Source organism: Ailuropoda melanoleuca, chromosome 2 (assembly GCF_002007445.2).
Source record: "Ailuropoda melanoleuca isolate Jingjing chromosome 2, ASM200744v2, whole genome shotgun sequence".
Lineage (NCBI taxonomy): Eukaryota > Metazoa > Chordata > Mammalia > Carnivora > Ursidae > Ailuropoda > Ailuropoda melanoleuca.
Genome location: NC_048219.1, coordinates 169,204,274 through 169,223,294, shown reverse-complemented (window position 1 = coordinate 169,223,294; position 19,021 = coordinate 169,204,274). Strand labels below are relative to the sequence as shown.

The following is a 19,021-nucleotide window of genomic DNA, read 5'->3' as shown; positions in this document are numbered from 1 at the left end:
AGTTGCTAGTCTGCTAGTCTGCAAAGGAACACAGAGGTGTGCAGTGAAGGACCAATTTGCTATGATGTCTTCTGGCAGAACAAGCACGATAAAGGAGACTGTCAAGCTTTTTGCAAGGAGGCTCTGACTGATGAGTACTTTTACCCAGAATCTTTGGGAAACCATGTACTACAAAGTGCACAGAGGCTCAACGTGTGGATAGGCAGCCTGGACTGGAGTCTAAATCCCTTCTAGGCACTAGTCATCTTCAGCCAGAAGCACCGCACAAGCTAGAGACTACAGCGGTAGCTAACAAACTGGGGTGTCAGCTCTGCCGACCGAAGGACTTGAGGGGACCACAGCGCCTCTTCCCCGCGGGCAGCCTAGAGGGAAAAATCCTCAAAATACTGACAGATTAGGGACATGCCTTATGCCTGTTTTCACTCTAGGGTAGAAAGTTCTCACTACAAGGCACAGGTGCAGTTTTAGGAATGTTATGATGTGGGGTGCCTGGGTGGCTCAGTGGTTAAGCATCTGCCTTCATCTTGGGTCCTGATCCCGGGGTCCTGGGATCGAGTTCTGCATCGGGTTCCCTGCTCAGCAGGGAGTCTGTTTCTCCCTCTCCCTCTGTCCCTACCTCCACTCATGCCCTCTCTCTCTCAAATAAATAAATAAAATCTTTTTTTTTTTTTAAAGGACTGTTATGATGCTGCTGCAGCTAATAAACTTAGCAGACATACCAGTAGGTTTGTATGACACATTATCTTCCTGGAGAATTCTTCCTTAAATTATCTTTAGTGATTCTCATAGAACTCAAGAACTAGAACAATGCTTTTATTCACACTATAGACAAGGAAACTGAGGCAGGGAAGGGCTGCAACTTGGCCAGGTCACCAAAGCAAACCAGAGACACACTGACCCCAGTTCTGAGATCATGCACTTCGGCTCTTCTGTCTCCGTACTAGAATTCTCTTTCTTACTTGGTCTCTAGACTACAGTTGTACAGTGCTAAAACAGGAAAGGAAAACACTGAAGAGTTTTTACAGTAGTAACTATCTGGAATCCATGTTCAAGTTAAGAGAATAAAATACAAAAGAATAAAACTTCCCCAAGAAATGAGAAAACCAGGCATACAACGAACAATAGGACCAACTGTGCAGCGTTGGGTGAGAAATCCTGTGGACAAGTTGATAAACTTTGACTAATTCGGTAGCAGATGGTCAGAGGAAGTTCTTCCGCTGACAGCAGGGGAAAGGGTGAGTGCTGAAAGCTGCTCTGGAGAGCTAATGCCGCGACGGGGACGCCCTGCGGAGGGGGCGCTGGGCGCGCAGGATGGCAGAGGCCACCCGAAGGAGCACATGCTGCTGACCGAAGACAGTGGGGTGGCAAGGCGACGAGATCGATCAAGGAGGGCCTTCGATCAGAGCTGGAAAACGTCTGAGTGGACTGCCTCCACAGAGCATAATGTCCCCTCCCTTCCTCTTGTTTTCCCACTCCACTTAACCTTTACCCTAATTTGTAGCAAATCTGGAAATGAGATTTACAGGAAAGGCCAAACAAGAATGAAATCTCTCCATTTCTATGATCTAATTTTGAGTAAGGCACAGAGAGACTGAGGTTAAGGTTACACAAAACGGGGTAAAACAAAAACAACCTTAATGGTTTAGTCATGTGAAGTGAGACGCAACTCGAGAAGTCCTTCTGGTCTGTTTTGGCCTCTAGTGGAAGGAGGACTATTGGGTTGACTCTTGAGAAGGAGGTTGGGAGGGTCACTAAAACTTGGATGTAAGAGTTTTAAAGAAGAGGAGGAAGGAGAAGTGTTGGATCAAGATCCTCGCCTTGTTAACAGGAAATGAGGTCTAGCGTTGGATTTGCAGACTTAGTCTTGGCAGGACACCTCGTTCTCTCTGATATGAAGGAAGATAAAGATTGAAACTTTATGGGTATCTCTAGGATGGAGGAAATAAAATCTGAGCGAGATTCCACCTGGTAACCTCATGTGAACCCTCTCTGTGAAGTATGGGGCAAGGTCTATGTGAAGAGGTAAATAAGAGATAAGGAGATATAAAGACAATTTTTTTTTGGATAAAATAACCTCNGATAAAATAATCTCTTACCAACAGGTACTAAGCACAAACTTTCATTTTTAGCGATATTCCAAGTCTCTAGCATACAGAGCACTACACTGAATTAGAGCATGTTCGCTGTATCCAAGTCCAAAACAAAAAGGCAGGTCAGGTCACCGCCGGGGCAGCTGGGATTTTTTTTAAGAAGACATACACATTTATCAGAAGCATCACTGGAGAGCTGTGGGCATGATAAAAATCCACATACTCTCATTTTCAGGCTTGGCTGGTCTGTTGCTCCTGGTGCGTGCTTTCTCTGTATAAGATAAATGATGGGTAATTTCATTAATGTTGATGCCAGTAAGTGCCATGTTGTCCTAACATTTAGAATATAATCACAGAATTTAGAGCTTGAAATGTCCTTCGAGATCATCTTGTCCAGCCTCTTCTGTTTACAGATAAATAATGTGATGCCCAAAGAGGATGCAAAATCATTTACTGAACTCCTCTTAAGAGAAGGCACTTCCCCATGGGCGGGGACTTGCTCAGCTAGTTAGGGTCAGAGCTAGATCAGAAGAGCCTAAGTACTGGCTTCTTAGCATTCTCTATCCTAACTATTCTTTCTGCTATATAGATGACAATGACTAGTTCCTAAAGAAATAATGCTTCAAGAAAAAAATCGTTCAAAACCAGGGAGGACAATATGCCACCAGATCCTCATGGAAGACAGCCCAATCCAAATCCAGAGTCAGATGGCAGAAGATATGGCGACTGTTGCCTGTGCTGGGGGATGGCAGGACAATTGTTGCAGAAGAAGAAGACAACAATTCGCTCACCTCTCTAGCTATATGGACATAAATGCATGCCCATGTCTGGTCTTGATCGACAATGAAAGTGATTCAATGGAAAGCTCATTAAATATCTCTAACTTGGACTCATTAAATATCCTTCACAACATGTACGTCCCCATTGTGTATGCTTTGGAATAATTTTGAACAAGAAAACCATTTTTTATGGTTTTATCTTTTTCTTTTAATACTATGTTTAACTAAGTACTTAGACATGAGAATGCTAACTCTCATCAACTGATTTTATAGAAGTGAATTCAACTATCCAGGGATATATAATTCAGTAATTTTAGAGTATTTATTTCATTATNTTGTGTATGCTTTGGAATAATTTTGAACAAGAAAACCATTTTTTATGGTTTTATCTTTTTCTTTTAATACTATGTTTAACTAAGTACTTAGACATGAGAATGCTAACTCTCATCAACTGATTTTATAGAAGTGAATTCAACTATCCAGGGATATATAACTCAGTAATTTTAGAGTATTTATTTCATTGTAATTTGGGTCATGCTTGCATTTGTTAAAGAAAAAAAAATCCCTTTCTGCTATAGCCTGAATGTTTTTGTCCCTCCTCCACCACCCCTCTTGCAAATACATATGTTTCAAATACGTGTGGTTAGTAGGATGGAACCCTCATGAATGGGATTAGTGCCCATATAAAACAGGCCTGAGAGAGATCCCTCACTCCCCGCTGCCATGTGAGGGTACAGCAAGCAGATGGCTATCTGTCAACCTCAGATGGGCTCTCAACAGACACCGAAATCTGCTGGTGCCTTGATGTTAGACTTCAGCCTCCACAACTGGGAAAAAATAAACTCGTTTTCTATGAGCCACCCGGTCTGTGGCAGTCTGCTAAAACAGCCCGAACAAACTGAGACACTTTCTTTCCTATTTTACCGCCATCAGACCCCTAACTAACAAGACTCCACCTCTGGCGACTATACTCTTCATCTTTGGCCAACCCCATAACCAACTCTATCCATCCTCAAGCCAGGAGGGAGTAAAGGAAGTTCCCCAAAGAGGAAGGAGAACAGAGTAAAGACAAAAAAGTAACTTCCTTAAGACACTTAAGGACAAATAAAAACTAGTACAAGATTTAGGTCTTCTCCATGTCCTGGGATTGCTTCAAATCTCATCAGCCTTAACCCAATTCTAATGCATTAGGATGAATGGCCCAGGGGACAAGATGTTTGAGTATTACATCTCCCTTTTACTGAGCACCTAATATACGCCAGTCCTTATGCATATGTTTTGTATATACACTCTCATTTTTTTCTCATGACAACCTTGTTAGAGGTATACTACTCTCCACTATTTAAGAGATGTAGAAATGGAGACTCAAAGAGATAAAGTGATTTGTCAAAGGTTATTGGCATGGCTAGGTGTCCTTGTCTCTGAGTCAGACATGTACCTGTTATGCTATGTTTCTTCTAAAATCAGAGTTCTAGAGATGATTAAAGACACTACAATTATTAACAATAATAATTATTTAATGAGTTTCTTCTTTGGGTAGTCATTGTACTAAACCCATTATGTGCACTAGACAATTTAATCTTTACAACAATCCAATACATGGGGGACTGTTGCCCTCATTTTATAAAAAAGAAACGAAGAATTAGGCCAGTTAAATGCATTGTTACAAGTCACAATTCTAAAGCAGATTTGAACTAGGACTGGGTCATTCTGAAGGCCATGTTTCCAACTGTTTTGCTAGTGACTCTTTTGGGGACTCTTAGATTCCTTTGAGAATCTAATAAAGGCTACAGATTCTCACTTCTTAAAAATAAATATTTATATCACAGTTTCTACACAGCTGCATATTTGGACCAGGTAATTATTTGTAATGGGGGCAGTCATATATTTTGTAGGATATTCCATATGCCCACTGAAGTATATCCACAATTTCCAGGGGGTCTAGTGACCTTATATTTCAACACCTGTTGTCGTCGATAGTGCCCGGGTACTACTATCTCTACCATGATTACTGGTGACATCGCATGGTTTAATCCACCTCTTTGGGCCAATTTTTTTTTGTAAGGTCCCTTTACCTCTAAAGTTCGAATGAACACAGAGGGGAGAGTAAGAAAGCCTAAGCAAAGAACTAGCCTCTGCAAAACATGAAACAAGCATGAGGGAGTGGGCTGGCTTTTCTCGGGAGTAGCTGGCTGGAGCCCAAGGCCAGTCCGCATTAGGCCAGGGTGTTGAGAGGATTAATCATGACCAGATGTCGGCTCCTGCCTCTGCATGTTTCTAACGGGCCCCTCAGTAAAGCCTCCTGGGATATTATCAACACCCAGAGCCCAAATCCCAAAGCCTGACTTCAGACTGCAGAGCAGGATTTCCCTGGAGTGGGCTGGGACTTCAGGCAAGATGACACCTGATTGAGGGAAAGGACTGTCCTGAACAAATCCTTCACAAGGCCCTAAAATCATTCCAAGACAACATCTGCCTACCATATTTTTGGAAAAAAAAAAAAATCCAACCTACAAAAGAACTTTGTATTCCAGATTGAAATCACTGACTTTGTTTAAAAACAATAGCAATGAAAGAAAAAGAATAAATCAAGATTTTAAAGTACAGGTTTTAAAACAAAGAAGGGGAATGAAGAAAGTTGGTAAGACTAGAAGCATGTAAGGTCTTGTCTTGAAGAGGACCTACCTACATTAATCAATGTTTTACATCATCTGTCCTAACACAATTTCAACCAATCTGAACAGGGCCAATTCTTCCCAAGTAAGAGCTCTATTTTCCAGGGACAAGGAATTGCATTCTGGGGTAGGTACCATGATGACATGGCCCGTATTTCTCCTTCTGTCCAAACTGTCCTTTGCATTCCTGCTCACCCACTGAGTATCTAGCTATCCTTCCAAACAAGGCTCCACAACCGCCTTCCACTCATAGATTACCCCACAGGTAGAATTAACTGCTCCATCATCTCAGCACCTACGGTATTTTAATAACACTCATCGACCATAGCTTTATCACATGAGAGTCGTTTATGTTTTTAACCTGCTATGCCACCAGCTTCCTAGATGACGGAAGGAGCTGTTTTAAGTTCCTTATCTTCAGTCTACTCTACACTGCAGAACCCACTAGAGACGTCCAAGAAGTGCGCGCTAGGTCAAGTCACCTGGAAAATCTTGCGTTCAGGTGCTCTGGACCTGGCGTAGGTTTCAACCACGATGAACAAAAGGTTCATGTACAAACGGTACGTGTGAGAGATTCCTGAGCCCAGGCTGTCCTGAACATGCCAGCACACGTTCTTAGAACTGTTAGACTTCTAAAAGTGAAGCCTGGTTACTTCCTGTGTTCTGGCCCAACAGTCACTTCCCAATGACTGTAACATTTAAATTTATTAATTTCATTCAGTGTTGTTTTAAAAGCTTCACTCATTATTATGTAGCAAACTGGTGAAGTCACGGCAACATACCATTTACTCCGTATTTGTGGTATTTGAAACTGTTTTTGCCAACGATAACAGAAGAATACTACTTAGAGTATCAGAATATATATAATCAAAACCATTCTAATACTTTCAAAATGTACTATAATTGTTTCATTTTAAGCTCCCTCTGGAAAAATGCGGGGCATAAATACAACCCAACTAGTAGACTCCACTACAGTCATTACCGAGTCTTATAATTTCCTCAGCAAAAAACGTTTGAGAAGCACTTACTTACAGAGTTATCACAAGTATTCCCTGGCCTACTGCGCAGTAATAGCATTTTGTGCTTATCTGACACTTTAGCTTCCTGTCAGTTCAGCTCCCTCACCATATATTCTTATCTCCTTCCTGATTTTCTGTTTTTAGTTTACTTTGGCCTAGGAAACTGGATAATAAAAAGCTTATTAAGGCATATGTGTTTTATATGAGTTAAGAAGATTCTGCCATGAGTGCCTAACCAGACTAGAATCTGAGGCCTTTTCAACTTACTGAAAATCATCTTATTTAATTAACAAAAAAAAGAACTATACTCCCGTTTGTGCTAAAATTGCTTAAAGTTTTGTCACTGGAAGAATGGGTCCAAAGCAATGTGCCAAGGACAAAACTTGGATCATGTTACAAATATAGTTATATATATATGAATATATAAATATATATGATATAAGTATATGTACTTATATCAAAATACATATAAATTCTCTCTCTTTCTCTAGATATATATTAGAATATATATCTATTCTATAACTACCCAGAATGACGGTGACTACAGCTTAACAGGTGATAGTACATTATCAAAGTATCATCATCATGGTATATCAACTTTTGTAGATTATAATTTCCTTTTTGACTAGGACTACCAATTCTTACAATTTCTTTCAGCCCATGGAGATAATCATGGAGTCCAAAATACACTTCAAGATAATGTAGGTTTCCAAAATTTTATCTGGCATGGTATGGAATTTTTATTTGAATTTCCATGCATGAAATAAAAACATGTAAGTGATAAGGATCAGCAAGAAAAGCAATGATTAATGCTGATACTGTGAGATTTTAAAAATAATGTTATAGTACCTCTTCATAATATAGTTGCTACTGGACAGAACCCATTAAATGATGAGCCTGACTATCTGAATTAACATATGCCAACATTGTTTTTTTTTTTAATAAAAGGAAATGGGGCTAAATAATTAGTGTAACAATTGATAATATTTTTCTCGTGCTTAATAATTTCATTTTTAAGGTAAAATTCTTATTGGATATACAATGATTACGAATTTTTCCAGGCAAGGTTCCTGCTTTTAGGTGTTCATAAAATGCATCACATTTTTGTGGTCAGGATGAAACATCGGAGTTTGGCTTCTAACAGTTGAGGATCTGCAATGGAGCTCCTGACATCCTTGCAGTTTAGGGTCCGTTGGTCAGAGGTAAAAACCTGGAAGACATGACTGCTGGTAACAATTGTTACGGTTTTCCACCAGCAGAAAACATTTATCAATTTGAAGAAGAATGAGTAGTTGAAGAAATCATTTAACATTAGTATTCCTTAAAAGCTGTCCCTTTTAACTTCCTTTGAATTCATTAATTATGGATCCACCACATGATTTATAGATACCAGTACAGATGGAGTTGGAAATGACTCATGCTGGGAACTCCTACTGCACTCCTGTTGAGTAGCTTGACTGCTGCTAACTGTTCCAGATTATGAAGAGACAGGAAGATTCAGGATCAAGCACTCTATTCCCAGGAATTCTAGAACTGTGTATAGTCACTCTAAAAATTCACTTTTTTGTCATTTTAAAATAGGGAGATTGCATGTATTACTTTTTTTTTCTTTTATCTCATACAAAATAGTGTAGATTCCAAAACTCTGCATCTCTCAGAGGGAGTATTCCAAGTTTCCTAAGCACACCAGAATCAAATTACTTAAATTATTTCTATTTCATATTCTGAGTGCATGCATTTGCAATTAGCTATGTCAGGGATTTTTCTTTCATTTAATTTCATCATCATCAAGTAGTATTTATTAAGCACAAACCTGGCTAATTAATTTTCTAGAGAATAACAGGTATTCTTAAATCCATTCTATTTAAGAGACCTTAAATAATCTGATACATGGCATTTTTTCCTTTAGCAAAAATTGCCTTTAAATTTTAATTTTTACCTTATTATTTCAAGGTTTCAGTAGGACATATTCTATTCCCAAAGTCTGTATATTCAAATAAAAAATGCCACTCAGAATTAATATAACAGATTCCATGAGATTTTTATTCTTACTACAGCATACTAATATTCTATCTCAATTTTTTAAAAATATCACTATTTTAGTTACATATTTTTCCTAAAAGTGATTTATTTTAAGGTAGAAACTAAGAGAAATAAGCAGTTTAAGTTACTCTAATCAACAGATATAAAAATGCATTTTCTTTTAAAAAATTCAGTTACTATAGTTCATGAAAAGCAAAGCAAAAGAAAGCCACTGATCTCAGAATTCAAAATGTTTAGCCACTGAAGATGAGAATCTTGAAGGTCTTCAAACTGATCATCAAGACTTTGTGTGGAGGGAAGGTAAAGCTAATTTTTATGTGGATTTGGGGAAAGGAGTGTATTCTTCTCACGGTACTTTTTTTCTAACTGCAACAGAGACAACATTCCTCTTCATTTAACAATAACTACACCACCACATTCACTTTAAATTCCAATCACAAAACTGAAATTTTATTTTATTTTAAAGATTTTATTTATTTATTTGTCAGAGAGAGAGAGAGTACGAGAAAGCACACAAGCAGGGAGGGAGGCAAGCAGAGGGAGAAGCAGGCTCCTTGCCAATGTGGGACTGGATCCCAAGGCTGTGGGACCATGACCCGAGCAGAAGGCAGACATTCAACCAACTGAGCCACCCAGGCATCCCAACGAAAGTGAAATTTTAGGAAAGCATCTTCAAGAACCTCATAATGCCACTCAGGTCTTGGTTCGTAAGATGTTAAACCCATAGACTTCTATCTAGTATATTTGAGTTCTGGAAGCAATTACCCTGTACTTCATTGGCTAATGCCCAGTAAGAATGACAGAAACTACAATGGAACTACAAACATGCAATGCCTGTTACTGTTTAAACAAATTAGCATCAATACTCAGTCATATTTGGCTACTGAGGTCAATGGTCACTTTGTACATTGAAAAGCAGAACTCAGAGTGATGCTTCAGAAGGGTGCGCAAAGAGCTCCGTGGGCTGCAGGGGTCTGAAATGACAGATGTTGTGTCCTGACACAAGTAGGGAAGTGTTTCTGGGATTTACTTCTTGATATGCAGACTGGAATTTAAATATTAACAAGATTAAGCATTTGGATAATACTGAATAGAGTACAAATATTGTTTAGTTTGCCCCTCGAGTGAGGAATTCACTTCCAAGAGAGAATCCTGGAAGAGCCAAGTGCTTTTATTTTCAAACAGAGATTTACATCTCCGTTAGAAGTAACTCACACAAGAGAAGAAATGATAGAAAGCAGTAGCCCAAGAGGTAAATTTTAAAAAAATAAATAAAAATAAATAAAAGAGAGAGAAAAGAAAGGAAAAATAGGCCCTCAATTATAGTTCCAGTCGCACAGTGGCTCGGANAAAGAGGCCCTCAATTATAGTTCCAGTTGCACAGTGGCTCGGGGTTTTGTATCTGGCAAGAAGTAGCCTATCTTTGTTTATACCAACGGAAGCCCCCAGGAGAATAGAGCACAGAGAATCCACAGGAAGAATTTGGTCATACTTTTCAAAGTAGTTTAGTTTTCAAAAATCCACCTTCCCTAAAGGAAAAAACACCTTGAGAACCAATTAGTGGTACGAAGGGCCAGGAGAAAAAGATTGTGCTCTGGCAGAAAGATTATTTTGTTGATTTCAGGTAAAAACCTAAGGCCAGATGCCAAAGTGGATGTTCCCCATGCTTATCTCCCCTCTGCCCTGGGGACACTGCAGTCTGTTACATTTGTATCTTCTGAACAGGGACAGGAACAAAGTCTCAAAACAATTTTTGTAAGACATAATCCTGAATCACAGAACAGGTGGCAATTTTCTGAAGAGTAACAGTGGATTATTGGAACAGCACAAGAAGAATAGAAAAATCTTTGCTCTCTTTCTTTTTCTGGTTAATCAGATTTCTTGTGAGCAAAGCTTAGCCCTCTACCCTTTACACTGCAAAAAGTAAACAAGACAAATGGATACTAAACATTCACAATAAGGCTAAATTCATGATTGATGCCTCTTACCGTTTAAGATCAGCTATAAATATGTTGTCCAGTGGTTTTTAGTGGTGTGATTGTCTGACTCAGCAGACCAGTGTCAGGAAAGAAATTTACATAAATGGAAAGTGAAATCTTTCTTCGAGAAGCAGGACTGTTAGAAACTGCTTAGGTAAGGAGATGCTCACTTACACAAACATGGATATACATATTAAACCTGCTCTCTAATATCTGCTTGAGCTTAAGTTATTGCCCATAAAGAAGCTAAGATGTTTGCTTTTAATTTCCAAAAAATCATTTCAGTTTCAATTTTACTTGGAATAAATTCTGCAAACAGAACTGTCATTAGGTGTAAGAAGAATAATATCAATCCGGTATCCACAAGCATGACCAAGACTCATCGTTAAACACAGCACATGTTTAGATGGCTTGGCTAAGGGTGACAAGCACAGTACCCTATGACAACTCCAGGGTAACCAGCCCTGATCACAAGGAATATGAACAGATGAGAGGAAGGAGGCTTCCGTGCAGTGGAGCGCAGGTTCTGAAGTCAGACTGCCCGGGTTCAAATCTCAGTTTAAGCAGTTCCTGGCTCTGTGACCGTGGGAGAGGCACTGAGCCCTGTAATCTGCAATTTCCCTCTGATGGAATGGCATGATAACAATCCAGGGTAAATATGAAGAATAAAATTAGAGAATCCAGCTAAAGCACTTATCACCGTACCCGGCACACATTAAGGGCTAAGCACAATGATGATTAATCACTGTTGTTACTATTACTGTTATTTTCCTTTTGCTCCTGGTTCTGTGTATCTGAGCCAGATGGGAGAGTTTGACAGACTGAACGACTGGCCCCAATTCTTCACCTTTCTCTGCACTTGGACCTTTCCCACAGCCCCATCAGGGGTGGACTGTGTTTCCCTGGGCCTTGACCTTGGACTCACCCACATGACTGCTTTGGACAGGGGCACACGTGTACACGTGCATGTGTATGTGTGTGAGTGGATCAGAGCCCAGGATTTAAAAGGCTTCATTCACCCTTTGCTGCTGGCCCTCTGCCACCCCGGAGCAGGAGCAGCACATGCCCCAGCTAGCCTGCTGGGCCAGGGGTAGGTGAGGGACATGGGGGACACTCAGAGCTGCAGACGTATGGCGTGAGAGACACAGCAGCCCAAATCGCAGCCCCGTTAGCTGTCCTGCAGAGCCACGAGGGGTGTAAAGGCTTACTGATGTGTGTTACTGAAATCTTGTCAGTATTTATTATGCAAAAAAAAAAAATTAACTGATCCAAAGAGTACATTAAAAAGTTGTCCACCCACAATGAATTTCTGATTTCCCAAGGAAAAAGGCATTAGCTCAGTGTCTAGGTCTGAAATAAATGTGGAATGATAAGTGAGGAGAGACAAGTGCTTCAACAAAGCCAGGATCCCAGGACCGGAGATGCTCCTGTAAACTCTGCATAGGCCTGCTTGGCTTTTGTTTAGGGAGGGTCATGTGTGATAATGTCAGATTATTTTTAAAAGGCTAACAGTTGCTGAAAGTTTATCCTAGGCACTGTGCTAGACAATACACACACAGCAGCTCTCTTAGTTCTCCGAAGAGCACCAGGAGGTAGGCTCTATTAATTTTAGTCATTTTACAAATGAGGAAACTGAGGCATATGGAGCCAATAACTTGTCCACATGGACAGCGGTGAGAGTGGTCCAGGTAGGATTCAAACTCAAGCAGCCTCATGGCCTGGCATGAGATGAGCGTGGTGGGGAGGACAGCTGGCGAGAAGCAAAAACATGTTCTCCCATCTCTAATCACCTTGCTGTTTTAACTAGTGTGTGTGTTAATTTAATCCTTAGGACACTTGAATTAGGTATTACCTATTCTTCACCCTCCATAGATGAAGAAAGGGGAACACTGTAGGTCACGTTCCTCGCCCCTCTTCCCACGTGGCTAGCAATGGTGTGCTAGCTGAAGCACATGGCGGTGAAGCTGGATTTGAACCCAGGCAATCGAGTTAACCATTACACTATGTTAATAGTAATGATCACACTGCTCACCCCAATGTGAAAAGGCAGGATCACATTCTTTCCTTTTTTTCTGGAAATCTGTAAGCTTTTCCAAGTTCAAAGGCAAACATGCATTCCTGGTACCATGGCTATCTTCAAGTGCATATAATGTGATAAATAACCTTTAATTTACACTACAGTCATTCTCAGGCTCCACTGAGCTTTCATTCTTGCAAGAGCAATATCCTTGTTTGCTGCCTTCAAGTTGACTTGTTTTTAGTTTTGTTTTTCTGAGTGTATTTTTGGGTTTAACCTTGTCAGGTTACAAATTCAGAGGAATCCTAACAGAGTAATGAAAGGAATGGGAGAAATAGTATTAATCATGATGGGTTTAGAGAACAACGTGTAGGAAATAAAACTAACCACCCAGAGTGTGAACACAGACAAGTGTCGCCCAGATCTGTTCACACTTGCTGCATCTACAGGAGAGCCTCGTGGTCTCATGTCTTAGACACTCTCTTCATCCAGTTCCCAAGCAAACAGCCACCTCTCAAGCACCTTCACACTGACATGCAAACAGCAGTCCTACTGACCTTGAAAGCAGCACCTCCATGGATGATGGATTTGATAAAAATTCCCAAGTCTGTTCCAGTTTCTCGCGATTTGTTCCCTTTCAAGCTCACGCCAAGACCAGCAGAACCTGAATCATTTAGGGGGATCTCGAAGGTGAGTTGCTCAGTTGTTTCCAGCGAGAGTGCATAGCAGTCAGGTTCTCCTTTCTGTTGATGTACACATGGAAAGAGTGAAGGGAAGAAAGCAGATTAGTGTTTACACTCAAATGGCCAAACACAGAAGCAACTGGCAAGACACATTGATTGGACCTCTAACAGGCTGGTCTTCTCTCTCTACAAGGGGTCACCACCATGTCCATGGGTGGTAGAAGAGTTCTTGGGAGTCATATTTGCTGATGGTCAACAGAAAGGGTCTTTTGGCTACGTGGAGTCATGCCAGTTGAAACATCTTGTAAATATTTGGAAACTCAGCAGAATAGTCTCAATAATTAAAGAGGCTGGATATTACTTAGGGGATCTTAGGTACCAGAAAAGACCTTAGCGATAAGGTGATCTTAATGCCTTCAGTTTACAGATGAAGAAACAGAGCTTAACGTAGAAACATGGTAAAATTGGGGGGAAATATTTGGCTCGTATAATTTAAAACACACATTAACCATGGAAACAATGTTCTTGATCAAGAATGTCAATTGGATACGAGCACTGAAAAAAAAATGTTATCTTAAACTTGGGAAATGTGATGTATAATGAGTATCACTGAATTAAACTTCACTTTGCCCAGCTCATGCCTTAGGCTTGCTTCTTTGATAATATAACTCACTGGCAATCAGATTTTTGAACCTAAACAAAAAAGATAATGCACGACAAATATTTGTGTCCTTTTTGCCAAATGACACCTAGCCACAAGCACAGCNTTTTCAAAAAAAAAAAAAAAAAAAAAAAGAGTAAGAGTATGGAGGCAGCAGGCACACTTAGGGTTCAAGTTTCCAGGAAGAAGCATAAGATTAATCGTTTTTGGCCTCTGATGTTTTCAAATATACAGTAGTGACAACAGAAAAGTGCTGTCCACATGATAATCTTTGCAGGTGCCCCTACTGCATCTCTCAAGCTCGCAGAAATGTGAAACTCAGCCACAGTGTTTAACCAGAAAATTTGAAAATGAGATAGCCCTAGAAACCTTCAACTCATTCTAGGTCGGTAGTTCCTTCCTCTCTGTAATTATGTCTAGAAACTCTCACCTTAGGGTCACTTTGAGGGACTCTTCTGTAAAATTGCATATTTTAAAAATTACTGTGAATGTCTGAATGTCAGTCACCAAATAACAACTATAAAATCAGAGGTAGCAAAGAACCTATAATTAAAACAGGATTAAGAGGCTGATCATTGCCAGACCCACTGACCTAGTATTTTCAACTCCTACCAAAATAGAGAAACCCATGTCTACCTTTAAAGAAACAGTTCCTTCATTTAATTTCATCGTACATGAAGTTAGCTATAAAAACTTGGACAATAGGTGGTTTCAAAGAAATGAAACTTTACTGCTTGATTTAATAAACCCATTACTAGTTAGTTCTCTTAAGTTGTTATATTATTATCTAAGAAACACCCCATTATTTGATTCAAACTAGCTGTCTCCCCCCCATGGGAATGCCATAGTTAAATATGAAATGTAAATTGTTAGCCTTCATCTTTGACTTCCAGAATGTCCTATTTAGAATTCTTAACATTTGATAATCATTTATGTTTCCAGGTCTCTCTGGGGTTTGGTTAATTTTAGTCTAATAAAGTTCCACTGAATTAAAGTACAAATTAAAGAACAGCTGTTCTTCCTAGAAGTTTGTGAACACCATTTTAGAGAAAGACTAGAAGCTTCTCTGGCTTTTTATCTACTAGAGACCAAATGACACAAGGGCAAGTTTCGCTTGAGTAATATTTTCGAACCACTTCATTCTGTAATCAAATCCGATTTCTTTGGTAACTGTTTTAATTAAGATTGATAATCACTATTTGTACTGACACCATTATTACATACGTGGTAAAAATAAAATAGAAACCAAGTGATATTATGGCTATCTTTTCATGTGCGTTTGTGTTATTTTACTTTTTTTAAGTTTTTACTTTAATTCCAGTTAGTTAACATACAGTGTTATATTAGTTTCAGGTGTACGATATAGTGATTCAATACTTCCATACATCACCCTGTGGTCATCACAAGTGCCCTCCTTAATCCCCATCACCTATTTAACCTATCCCCACACTGACCTCTCCTCTGGTAACCATCAGTTTGTTCTCTATAGTTAAGAGTCTGTTTCTTGGTTTGTCCCTCTCTCTCTTTTTCCCTTTGCTCATTTGTTTTCTTAAATTCCACATATGAGTAAAATCATATAGTATTTGTCTTCCTCTGACTTATTTCACTTAGCATAATACTCTCTAGCTCCATTCATGCCATTGCAAATGGCAAGATTTCATTCTTTTTTGTGGCTGAGTAATATTCCATTGTACACATGTACACATATACCATATCTTTTTTATCCATTCATCAGTCAATGGACACTTGGGCCATTTCCGTAATTTGCTATTGTAGATAAAGCTGCTATAAACATCAGGGTGCATGTATCCCTTTGAATTAGTATTTTCAAATTCTTTGGGTAAATACCTAGTAGTACAATTGCTGGGTCATAGCGTAGTTCTATTTTTAACTTTCTGAGGAACCTCCACACTGTTCTCCAGAGTGGCTGTACCAGTTTGTATTCCCCCCAACAGCGCAAGAGGGTTCCCCTTTTAAGTCCCTGATACCTGACAGCTAGAAATAGAACAACAAAAACAATCTAGTGCCTCACAATGGTTCTAAGTGCTTTATGCATATTAACATACTTACTCTTCATAACAACTCTATGAGGAATATTATCGTGCCCATTTTACAGATAAGGAGACTGAAATGCACAGCAGGTAAGTATCATGCTTACAGTCCATAAGACCTGACAGTGTTGGAGCTTTGTGAGGTGCAGGCAGCGTGGTTCCTGTGTCAGACTCTTAACTGCTATGCTGTGTCTCAACCTCTATGAACCACTATGACTTGGCCTAGTCACAAGAAATTCCAAGACTTATTCCCACAACCACAGTAAGACACCATGCAATTTCACATTCTCTACTCAACTATAGTTTTGTTTTATATCTTTGTCAGGCTCAAGCCATAATTAGTGGATTCTAATAATAGCAAATTATTATTGCTATTCACCCAATGGTGAAGGAAGACATTATAGTAGTTAAGATAGCCATTTCCTCTATTAGAAATAAATGTCATTTATTTCTATGTCAATGTCCCTTTACCTAATGTACAAAAAAATCAATACACTGAATGCCTTCCTTCAGTAATCTTGGTTCAACAAAGAACTCTAAAAATTAAACTCAACCCTTGACAGAAAACATTTTGGAGAAGAGGTATTAAGGCCTCACAAATTCCCCAAATGCAGGACCTTAGTGATGGGATGATCCCAAAGGCAATGACATATCCACACTTTAGATCCTCCCTTGCTTCCTATTTTTCAGACAAGAGCTCTTTCTACCCTGTGTTGGGAATGCCCCTTGCTTTTTACACCCACAATTATCCAGAGGGGGAAAAAAAAATCCAAGATACAAGGCTGGCATAAGAAAGGAATTCTTGTGAATTTCATTCATTTTTTTTTCTTTTCATTATTTCTTATTTTCCACTAGAGGCCATGTCTCTAGATACAAAGTCCATGAGATTCCTTGAGCCAGGCCCAGGAAGGATGCCCACATGCCCGCAGTGCATATGCCTTGGCCCAATGCCTTGGTACCCACCCAGGGCCAGCCTTTCAGGGTCCACAACTAAAGCTTTCTCAATCTCAGCACTACTGATATTTGGGGCCTGATAATTCTTTGTTGTGGAGGGCTGTCCTATGCATTAAAGGACAGTCAGCAGAACCCTTGGCTACTACATACTAGATGCCGATAGTACCTCCTTCCCCAGTTATGATTACCCCAAATGCCTTCAGACACTGCCAAATGTCTCAAAACCCCTGGGCTCAAAATCACTTCAGTTGAAAACCCTGCCCTGTACAGTCAAATTTAACTGCCAAGTAAAGTCAAGTTTAAGGCAACTGCCAAGTACAGTCAAGTTTAAGGCAAGTAGGGTCCAGAGAAGTATTTGGGACTGCAATGTTGCCTGCTGATATGTTCCCAAGTCCCAGAAAGGAGACTAAGTCTCAGGCTCACAGCTTCGTGACTGATTACTTAGTTGGGCATGGAATTCTGCACGTAGTTATGTCTCTGGTTATATGTCTCTGGTTACATGGTAGCTAATTTTCTAGGGGCAGAAATACGGTCTTTGGGGGATTAACAGAGTAAGAAAAGCGATAAATATTGAATTTATTGGTACATATACAAAATGCTGACTTTATTAATAAAACTCAGAAGAAAAATGTAGCCTATCAAGTGACATTTGCTAGGTTAGTTATGCTTCTATATATGCTGATTTGTATTTTTTTATTTATTAAGAATCATAGACTTCTATAAAATAGTATTAAGATAACAATTTCTACTCATGTGGAACACGACATTAAGCATAATAGTGTATGTGTACAGTACATTTCAATTATATAACATATACTGTATACATACTCAGACACCTGCCCATCTACTCATTACCTACCTGCCTCACAACCCTGCCCCATCTATTTGCATATGTGTTTATGTCTGCACAGAAAAAAAAATGTGGTTATCTACTGGCACTGCAATATGGACTACAGTTTCCTTCTTCATAATTTTTCTGCGTTTTCTAAACATTTACCCATCATTATAAAATGATAAATGTTTTTGAAAGGAATTTATGAAGGTATAAGAACCATTTGCTGTATTACTGCACTGCCAACTAGAAAGATGTAAACACATCTCTATGACACACACGCATGTTTATACATATGCATTTTCTAACATTACCTATACTATATGTAATATGTATGACCCTACAGTGTTACTATATGCATTCTTTAACACTACATAATATATAATGAGTATATGTATTCTCTCTCTATATATATATATATGCATGTGTGTTTATATATGCGTGTGTGTGTAGTACATATCCCTCTTAGAGTTGCCAGTGACTTCCAGGTTACTAAATCCAATGGTCAATTGTCATCTTTTATCTTTCCTGATCTACAGGAGCATTAGACCAAATTGATGAAGCCTTACTTTTTGAAATATTTTCTTTTCTTGGTTCCAGGACATCATTCTCTTACAGTTCATCTCCCACTTCATGGTCTACTCCTTTGCAATTCCCTTTGCTGATTCTTCCACTCTCACCAATCTTTAAATATTAGGGTCCTAGGAATCACTCACCTGATCTCTTCTCTTCTTTCCCATCCTTATTTTTGAAGCTACCTCACCAAATTTCATGGTTTTAATATCGTTCACACACTCATGAGTCATAAATTCCTATCTCCACCTCTCTCCCCTAAACTACACTCACATAACCAATTCTCTACTGAACAACTTTATTACGATTTCTACCTTGAAATCATGCCTAAATAGATCATCCCTTAAACCTGTTCCTCCTGCACAAGTAAATGGAACTATATTCTTTCAGACATTCAAGCAAGAGACCTCAATGTCATTGCTGATTTCCTTCTTATCTCACACTCTATATCCAACCCATCAGCAACTCCTATCAGCTCTACTTTAAAAACACGCCCAAAATTCTGTCACCCTAACTGTTTAGGCTACCACTGCTTCTCACCCGACACTCTCTGTACTAGTGTCTCCTTTTTTGCCTCCCTGGTCCACTTTTCTCCTCTTCAGGATATTTCTTAACACAGCAGCGAGAGTGCTCCCATTAAAACAAATCCTCAAAACCTTCTAGTG

At 39.3% G+C, this 19,021-nt stretch overlaps 1 protein-coding gene across 1 annotated transcript in view; it reads right to left on the bottom strand.

The window, feature by feature from the left end:
• The window catches only part of PARD3B (par-3 family cell polarity regulator beta), a 1,011,045-nt gene that overhangs the window by 426,603 nt on the left and 565,421 nt on the right, over positions 1-19,021 (bottom strand). Inside the window, exon 11 of the mRNA XM_034655034.1 lies at positions 13,160-13,345. Within this exon, the coding sequence (XP_034510925.1) occupies positions 13,160-13,345 (186 nt within the window). The remainder of the gene's footprint in view (positions 1-13,159; positions 13,346-19,021) is intronic.